Source organism: Lemur catta, chromosome 4 (genome assembly GCF_020740605.2).
Source record: "Lemur catta isolate mLemCat1 chromosome 4, mLemCat1.pri, whole genome shotgun sequence".
In the NCBI taxonomy this organism is placed as follows: Eukaryota; Metazoa; Chordata; class Mammalia; order Primates; family Lemuridae; genus Lemur; species Lemur catta.
In genome coordinates, this window is record NC_059131.1 from 54872969 (window position 1) to 54882605 (window position 9637).

The 9637-nt window shown below is 52.1% G+C and overlaps 1 protein-coding gene across 1 annotated transcript in view; it reads left to right on the top strand.

Moving 5' to 3' along the window:
* Positions 1–8315, top strand: part of VAX2 (ventral anterior homeobox 2) — a 29109-nt gene extending 20794 nt beyond the window's left edge. Inside the window, exon 3 of the mRNA XM_045548886.1 lies at positions 7642–8315. Within this exon, the coding sequence (XP_045404842.1) occupies positions 7642–8079 (438 nt within the window). The 3' untranslated portion in view covers positions 8080–8315. The remainder of the gene's footprint in view (positions 1–7641) is intronic.
* The last annotated feature ends 1322 nt before the right edge of the window (positions 8316–9637 follow it).

The following is a 9637-nucleotide window of genomic DNA, read 5'->3' on the forward strand; positions in this document are numbered from 1 at the left end:
TAGGTCTTTATTATTTCCACTTTAAAGAAAAGGAAACCAAGGAACAGAAAAATCAAATAGTTTGCTCAAGTTTTAAAGCAGGCACATTCATTAGCTGGTTTAATCTTTAGAAGAAGATGGCTTTATGGGTAATGTTATCCCAATTTCATTAAACTGAGCCTCAGAGAGGTCAATTAACTTGCCCAAGAGTATATGGCTAGAATTCTGTGGAATCCTTGTATATTCACCTACACCTTTGCTCAAAAATATTATCGAGGCCAGGCACGGTGGCTCACGCCTGTAATCCTAGCACTCTGGGAGGCCGAGGTGGGAGGATTGTTCGAGCTCAGGAGTTCGAGACCAGCCTGAGCAAGAGCGAGACCCCGTCTGTACTAAAAAATAGAAAGAAATTATCTGGACAACTAAAAATATATAGAAAAAATTAGCTGGGCATGGTGGCACATGCCTGTAGTCCCAGCTACTTGGGAGGCTGAGGCAGGAGGATTGCTTGAGCCCAGGAGTTTGAGGTTGCTGTGAGCTAGGCTGATGCCACTCTAGCCAGGGCAACAGAGTGAGACTCTGTTTCAAAAAAAAAAAAAAAAAAAAATATATATATATATATATATATATATACATATATAATCCAATGCCTACTATGTACCAGGTACTGCTCTAGTCACTGGGGATACAGCACAGGACAGAACAGGTCAGGCACCTGCCCTCATGCAGCTTACGTCTATAAAACGGCATTTCAAAGAGTGGTAAGTGATGGCTCACGCCTGTTATCCCAGCACTTTGGGAGGCCAAAACAGGTGGATCCCTTGAGCACAGGAGTTCGAGACCAGCCAGGGCAACATAGGGAGACCTCATCGCCACAAAAAATTTAAATAATTAGTCAGGTGCAGCTACTCAGGAGGCTGAGACGGGAGGATTGCTTGAGCCCAGGAGTTCCAGCCTGGGTGACAGAGCAAGACCTTGTCTCCATTAAAAAAAAAAAAAAGCGATAAGTGTTAAGAAGGAGATGAAATGGAGTAGTATATAGATTCCAGGAGGAATTCTTTTATTGGGATATTTAGGGGAGGCCTCTTTGAGGAGATGACATCGATCTTAGGCCTGAATGACAGGGAAGAGACAGGCAGAAGAGGAGCCAGAAGATGAGAAGTCAAGGCAGAGGGTAACTGTGAAGAGCTGGGGGGTAGGGGGGACCTGACATAGTACGTTCTAGAAGCATCAGAAGTCCAATGTGGCTGGAACTATAAGCTAGTAGGGTAAGTCAGTGGAGGCAGATCATGGAGTGCTTAGAGAGCATGGTATTGCCTTGAAGGGAGAGTGATGTGAGACGACTGGCATTTTACAGAGGTCACTCTGGCTGCCGTCTGGAGAAGAGCTCACAGGGGACAAGAATGCATAGTTGAAAGTTTTGTCTTGGATCGGTGTGAGATCAAGTGGAGGTGTCAGGAAGCATATTAGGGAGGGCGCTGGGTTTTCTCTGATTTGAGTTATCTAAGGGTTTTTGTCAGGGCTCTCTTGGGGGAAAGGATAAGAGATTCCATCAGGTGCTCTCAGATAATGGATGGACTCTTAAGAGATTAAAAAAGGAGCCACAGTCTTGTGGAAATTCAATAACAGGAACCATGGTGTAGCCAGGATTGGTAGAGACTGGAAGCTGAAGGCTCCCTTGGACCCAAGGGCTTCAGCACCAGGTGCTCACAGACCTTCGCTCTTATGCCCCACTTAGTACACGGCCTAACCACTCTCTGAGTGCCTGCTGCTCTCTCTGCAAAGCCTCTCCCCTCCCCTCCCCTCCTCCCCTTCCCTCTCCTCTCCTCCTGCTGCCAACCAGCATCTGTACCCTCTTCCCTGGATACCAGGAGGACCAAGGTGTGGCCCTAACTCAGGCAGAGAAAACATGGAGCTTGCTCGGGGCCCGTTCTCATTCCTAGGTTCTTCCTTAATCTCTATGAGCCCAATTCAGCTGAGCTGTCTGCACATTTAAATCAGAAGCCCACTCACTGGACTGGGTGGGGAGAACGGCGAAGCCCTTTCCTCCACTGCCCAGCACTGCAGAGCTCTGCAGGATGTAGGGGCCACCAGATGTAGAAATAGCGAACAAGACAGAGCGCAGCGGACTTCTGCCCTCCGGCCTTGCCCAGACCCATGGCTGTGTAGCAGAGGCTGTGCACGCTGCCCTGAGAGCAGGAGGGAGCCCAGAGGGAGCTCTGTCTTGGAACTCTCAGAGGAATCCTCCACACGCCCCCCATTCCCCCATGTGGCACACACTGAAGGCTCCTCTTGATGTCAGAGAACAGGGATAGCCCCACTTGGTTTAGGTCTCCTTAGTTTTAGAACTCTCCTGATACACCTTGTCACCATACTTTTTTTAAAAAAAAAAAAAAAAGAAAGGTTGGTGTTTGATTAAAGCAGTGTTTCCCAAGGTATGGTCTGCAGACCATCTGTACGTAGAACTCCCCTGGGGTTCTCGGTACAATACAGATGCCTGCGCCACCCACAGCCCAGAACTTCCAAGTCAGATTTCTAGGGAAGACCCCACAACCTATATATTTTTCCTTCCAGGTGATGCTAATGCACAGTAATGTCTGAGAATCGCTGGATTATGGAAAAATGACCAAATCTGACCAGCTGATGTGATCACCATGCTTCTTAAAAGACTTCAGTATCTGCCAGGCACTTTACTAAGTCCATGATTGTTAGCCCACGGAGCCATCACAACAAACCTAGGAGGAGGCATTAGTATGATCCCCATTATACTGATGGGGAAACTGAGGCACTGAGAAGTTAAGTAACTTGCCCGAAGTTATCTGGCTAGTTAGAGGAACCAGAACCAAATCCAGGGTTGCCTGATCTCAAATTTTCTCCACTATCTTGTTTGCTTCGTCTAAAAATACTTCCCATATCGTAACACTTGCTAACGGGTCCATGCCCCACTGCTGGTGTCTGAGAGCCACATGCTGCAAGATCGGGTTTTATTTATTTTTGTTTTTTTAGCACCTGGCAATGTCTGGCATGTATCAAATGCTTGATATTTGTGTGTTGCCTGAATGAATGACTAGAGTACCAGGGTCAGAGCAGGACATAAGAAAGAGCTGTGGCTGCAGAGGAAGGGAAGGTGAGATCCCCTCCCGTGGCTGGCCTGGGAGATGTTCTCAAACTGAGGACAAACTGCCACATCCAAGTACTAACAGGGTGACACTTAGCTTGGATAAGAGCCACTCCAACCATTCAGTAATTGTCCTCAGCCTCATGCCCACCTCTGCCCCAGGTGGCTTCTTCTGGAACAACAGAATAGATGGTACCTTCCTAGTGCAGGTTACAAAAGCCAGAGCCATCCTAGATACACAGGTCCCCCTCATCTCAGATTAAGTATGTGCCTATAGTCGCAGGAAGCAGCCGTTAAAAGATGCCTTTCTAGTCCTGGCAGTGGAAACCATGCCCTGCCCTGGTGTGCGGCCGTGGGCTACAGTGTGGCCCAGCAAGAGATCAGGGGCGCAGGGCTCGGGGTGAAGTATCCGCTGAGTTCCAGGGTATGAAGATGGCAGCCTGCAGGGAGGCTACACAGAGCACTAAGGAGACAAGAGCTGGGACCCGCCCCAGGATGTGCACTGGCCCCACCACCCTGTGAGGTCAGCTAGGAATGGTTTCCTAAAAGAGGAAAAGGACCAGTCACTTTGGATTTAACCCTGAGGTGGAACCGAGCCTTCCTGGAAGAGGAGGTACAAGTTCAGAGGGCTCTGAGCCTGTCTCTCCTTCAGTTTGTCCCATGTGCTGGGCCTTTTGAAGCAACCCCCTAGAAACCATGGGACTGATGGTGGGAAGCAGAGAGGTAGGCCTTACTCCCACCCTGATGTTTGCTACGCTGACAGCACTCTGCAATCACCTACAGAGCTTTACAAAAATCCTCATGCCTCGGCCCTTCCCCTAGAGATTCTGATTTAATGGGTGTGGGATGGGGCCTGGGCATCGGCCCCGGTAAGTCCAATGTGCAGCCAGGGTTGAGAATCCCTGGTCCAGCCTGTATGTGGCCAAAAATCCAGCACCCCAGTTCCCAGCCCCTGCTCCATCTGCCTCTGACTTCTCCGCTCCTCCCACCCTGTTCCAGGGCCCACCTTCTCAGGATACTCTCAAACCCAGTGGCAGCCCACACCCATCTCTCCCAGAGCTGCACGAAAACGGGATGAATGGGAGAACACCTTATAAATGCTTTGTCACTCCTCATCCAGTCACACCCCTTGTTACTGCCACTCCCTGTGTACCTAAGTGCCCTCTGTGTTCTGGGAGTGGGTTAGTGCACTCCCTACTAGACCCTCAGCTTCCTGAGGGCAGGAACCATGACATCTGTGTCTCCTCTCCCTCTGGTTCAGAGCTAGAAACAGAGAAAGTGAGCAATAAATAATAATAACTCACATTTTGTGTGGGCCAGGCACGATGCCAAGCCCCGCACGTGGATTTTCTTAATCTCCATAATGGACAGGTTTTATTTTCCCATTTTATTTCTTCATGTTTTAGAGATGGGGTCTTTTTATGTTGCCCAGGTTGGACTCGAACTCCTAGGCTCAAGCAGTGATCCTCCCACCTCAGCCTCCCTAGAAGCTGGGATTACAGGTGTGTGCCATGTCCCCATTTTAAAGATGAGAAACTGAGGCTCAGGGGTGCCTGGAGGTGGTCCCTGGCCTGTCATCCTAGGAGGGGCAGATGCTAGCCTGGCAGAGAGGTCAGGAGGCTTCCCAGCAGGGGAACGGAATGCAGGGGCATGCAGACCCACAGTCCCCAAGGAGCTGGTGGGACCACCTCATTGAGCAGTAGGATTCCAGGGGTGACAGACAGGAAAGGGTTTTCTTCTTCCAGGTCACTGCCTTCAGCCAGACTGGGCTGAATCTCCCTTAACCATCCCTTACTGGTGTCTTCTTCAAATGCCCCCTCTTTAGAGAGGCTATATCTGCCACCCCATTAATAAAATAGTCACCCCCTCCTGCCTTTCCTCCCATCCTGCTGCCTTTCTCTAAAGCAGTGCCCCCCAAAGTGTGGTCCTTAGGTAGGTTCCAGCCCACAAACTGTTAAGTACATGACAAGTTAAGTACAGAAATGGAGAAGAGGTACTTAGAAATGTATATAGCAATCTTTCTGGTAAGTCATTTTAATTGTATTTTACAAAAGTATTGGTCTTCGACAAAATTGGAAACTTTAAAAGTGGGCCCAGGCTGAGCGCGGTGGCTCACACCTGTAATCCTCCTCTGGGAGGCCAAGGCGGGAGGATCGCTTGAGCTCAAGAGTTTGGGACCAGCCTGAGCAAGAGTGAGACCCCATCTCTACAAAGAAGAAAAGATTAGCCGGGTGTGGTGTCATGCACCTGTCGTCCCAGCTACTCAGGAGCCTGAGGCAGGAGGATCACTTGAGCCCAGGAGTCTGAGGTTGCAGTCAGCTGTGATGACACCACTGCACTCTAGCTTGGGCAACAGAGTGAGGCTCTGTCTCAAAAAAAAAAAAAAAGTGGGCCCAAATCATTTGAGAAACACTGCTCAAAGCCATTATTGCCAATGGACAGACATGCGCATTGGTGTCTATTTGTTGCCCAGCCCACCTCCCCACCCCGCTGCCTGCCCCGCAGGGTGAGGGTTTGCTCTGCCTTGTTCACTGCTGATTTCCCCCAGCCTGGAGCAGCACCTGGCACGTAGGCAGCACTTGATGCATATTTGTTGAGTGAGTGAATGAATGAAGCAATCATCCTCAAGTAGATCTCATAACTCTCTGATCCCTTTTCATTATTGAAACTCAAGCCAATTGCCTTTATTTTATTTATTATTTTTTTATTTTTTATTTATTTTTTTTGAGACAGAGTCTCAGTCTGTTGCCCAGGCTAGAGTGCCGTGGAGTCAGCCTAGCTCACAGCAACCTCAAACTCCTGGGCTCAAGCAATTCTCCTGCCTCAGCCTCCCGAGTAGTTTGGACTACAGGTATGCACCACCATGCCCGGCCAATTTTTTTCTGTATATATTTTTAGTTGTCCATATAATTTCTTTCTATTTTTAGTAGAGACGGGGTCTTGCTCTTGCGCAGGCTGGTCTTGAACTCCTGAGCTCAAACGATCCTCCCACCTCGGCCTCCCAGAGTGCTAGGATTACAGGCATGAGCCACCGCGCCAGGCTCCAATCCCCTTTAAAACGCCAAACTCACATCTAGTTTAAATCTCATCTTCTCCCCAGCCCAGCCCTGCTTCCCTGCTCAGAGCAGCCTTGACTCCCTGCTGGAGGGCCCTGCAGGGGAAGGACCCTGCCCACTCTTCACCACCTCCCAGTGCAGCCCCTGAAGGGGAGTGTGCTCTGTCTCAGGCTCCTGCTCCCCCTCACCGCCATCTCAGGATTGGAGGGCAAGGTGGTGTTGGAGGGCAGAGACCTATTTAAATGACTGGGCACCTGGCCCTGCCCTAGGCCCTGCGCTTCGGAGGGGCCCACTTTGGCCCTCCTCTGGCCATGCTCCTCTTTATGGGATAAGGACTCTGCAAAGCCAAGGGGTTGTGCCAGCCTTCTAGACCACCTCTCAGGTTCCCCAGGGTTCCAGGATTCCCTACCAAATGCCCCTGAGTCCACTTCCAACACCTGCCTGGGCCTCTCCCGGGTCTGTCCTCCCATGGCAGACCACAGATATTACCCAGAACTCTAGGCTCAAGAAGCAGCCATTGGGGGCTATTTGCAGAGTATGAGCAGGCTGGGGTGGCCACACAGGTGGCAGTCAGAGCCAGGGTGGGCCGTGAGTAGAAGGCTTCCATTTTTCCTCTTGCCCCAGCCCTGCAGATGTTAGAGTTTGAACCAGAGGCAGAGAGATCTTTAGAGCACTGGTTTCCTCACCTTGGAATCACCAGGTGAGCTTTAAAAACTGGAGTCTGAGTCCCAGTCAACCCCATTTTGAGTTGATTGGCCTGAGGTTAGGGGTGAGTTAGGGGTTTAAAGCTCCTCAGGTGGTTCTTGTGGGCACCAGGGTTGAGAGGCACTTCTGTAGAGACAGCTGCCATGGCCCTGGTCAGGGGACAAGGGAAGAGAGGAGGGTCTGCACTGGGGACTGGGGCAGGGGGCTTCAGAGGGTCCCCCAGGTTTCTGTGAGGGTGAATGGAGGTGACCATCATGGAAGAGAGATCCCTGTTTAGGGAAGTAGAGCTGGGTCTGTACATGAGGGTTTGGGGTGTTTTTGAGACGTCCATGGGATATGTGCCCTGGATCTCAGTCCAGAGCCCTGGGCCAAGGTAGAGTTGGGAGTTTCCAGCACACAGGTGGTAGCTGAGGCCATGAACTTGGCTGAGAATAGATGGCCTGTGGCCCAAGAGGGGACTTCAGGTATGCCCCAAACTCCATCCTCTGTCCGTCAATCCATTCCTCCATCCCATGCCAGAGTCACTGTTAGCAGCAGAGGGGCAGCCATAATTTGGGGGACCAGGTCCCTAATCAGCTCGCCCAGAGCAGGCTGGTTGTGGGGAGACCTTAACGACTCTCTGCTCTTCTTTCCCTCTCACTCCACCCTGCACCCTACTCCCCCCCTGCCCACCACCGGCCCGGTGCCACACCCTTCCTCTCCTTTCCTCCTGCCCCCGCCCCCACTTTGCTTTGCCTGTCCCCTCTTCCTTCTCGACACCCCCTCCCCACCCTCTGCCCCAAGGTGAAGGTCTGGTTCCAGAACCGCCGCACCAAGCAGAAGAAAGACCAGAGCAGAGACCTGGAGAAGCGGGCGTCCTCCTCGGCCTCCGAGGCCTTCGCCACCTCCAACATTCTGCGGCTGCTGGAGCAGGGCCGGCTGCTCTCCGCGCCCAGGGCCCCCAGCCTGCTGGCGCTCACCCCCGGCCTGCCGGGCCTACCTGCCGGCCACAGGGGCGCCTCCTCGGGTGACCCCAGGGACTCCTCCCCGCGCCTCCGCCCGCTGCCCTCGGCCTCAACGTCCTCCCCGCAGCCGCCCCCGCTGCCAGCCATCTGCTTTTCCTCAGCCCCGCTCCTGGACCTGCCTGCCGGTTACGAACTGGGCTCCTCGGCCTTCGAGCCCTACGGCTGGCTGGGGCGGAGAGCAGGCAGCGCCGGCAGCGGCAAGAAGGCTAACGCTTAAGACTCCCACCCCGCGTGACACTGAGTCCCAAGCACAGCACCTTCCCAGCCTCCTGTGCCCCAGCGGACTGCGCGGAGCAGGCCCCGGAGAGGAGGGGGGGCAGCCACACGCCCTCCCCGCTGCCCCCAGTCAGAGACTCGCGACCAGATGGCCTTGGTCCTGCAGTAGTGTGTGTGAGTGCAGTGTGTGTGTGTGCGTCTCACTGAATAAAAGGAAAACAATGACAAGAAGGGAAACAGAGTCCCTCAGCACCTCTACTGGCCCCTCAATCCCTTCCACCCTCTTGTCACTGGGAGGGAAAATGGGCCAGGAGTCAGGGGACCGCAAATGGGCGGGGGCAGAAACCGGGCTCTGGACGTTGGGGCATGCACAGGTGCGGGTCAGCAGGCGCTGGGCTTCCGCTTCCGCGGGGCTCCCACTGAGGCAGCCCAAGGCCCGCAGCACCAACATGCATGCTCTGGTTAAGTGTTGCCCTTTGCAAGCTCCTCTTTCTAACATAAAAATAGTTGAGAGGGGAAACACTGTCACCTTGAAGAGGATGAACAATGAAAGGTGAGACCAGGATCCAGAGAGAGGGAGAGACGGCATCAAAGGTGAACCCAGGCAAGACCCACATGTTTAGAGAGAGCCTACTATCATAAACACTGCAACATGAAGCCCTTAAAAAAACTTTTTTTTTGCTCAAGACACTTTTATTTAACTTTTTATTTTGCAATAATTGTAGATTGCTAGGAAGTTGCAAAGATAGGACAGAAAAGCCCTGTGCATCCTTTTTTTTTTTTTAAAGACAGTGTTTTCCTTATGTTGCCCAGGCTGGAGTATGATGGCGTCATCATAGCTCACAGCAACCTCAAACTCCCGGGCTCAAGTGATCCTCTTGCCTCAGCCTCCAGAGTAGCTGGGACTACAGGCTTGCAGCAGGACACCTGGCTGATTTTTTTTTTTTGTAGTGACAGGGCCTCACTATGTTGTTCAGGCTGGTCTTGAACTCCTGACCTCAAGGGATCCTCCTGCCTTGGCCTTCCAAGGTGCTGGAATCACACATGTGAGCCACCACGCCCAGACTTCCATATATCCATAACCCAGTTTCCCCCATGGTTGCATCTTCCATAACTATAGTATGATATCAACACCAGGAAATTGACATTGGTGCTGTGTGTGCATAGTTCCATGCCATTTCATCATCCGTGTAGATGCATGGAACCACTGCCACAATCAAGATGCAGAACTGTCCTATCACCACAAAGATCTCTCTCGTGCTCCCCTTTATGGCACACCCACCCCCAGCTCCCGACAGGAAAGTTCTCTGAAAGAATGGGAATTGTGAGCGAGGAACCAGAGACAAGAAATGGGTCCTCAGGCCACAGGATTCAGGGTGAGATTGTGACTTTTGTGGGCAGAGAAGACAAGCACAGTCTGCTCCAGTCTGCTCTGGGAAACACAATAGCTGCTGTTTTGGTTTCAAACTGGCTGCCCTGAGTCACCTGGAGTGGGTGCTGGGGGACAGGGATTCCTAGACAACTGCGCATCAGCCCTTCCCTCTGCTCGGGCAGCATAA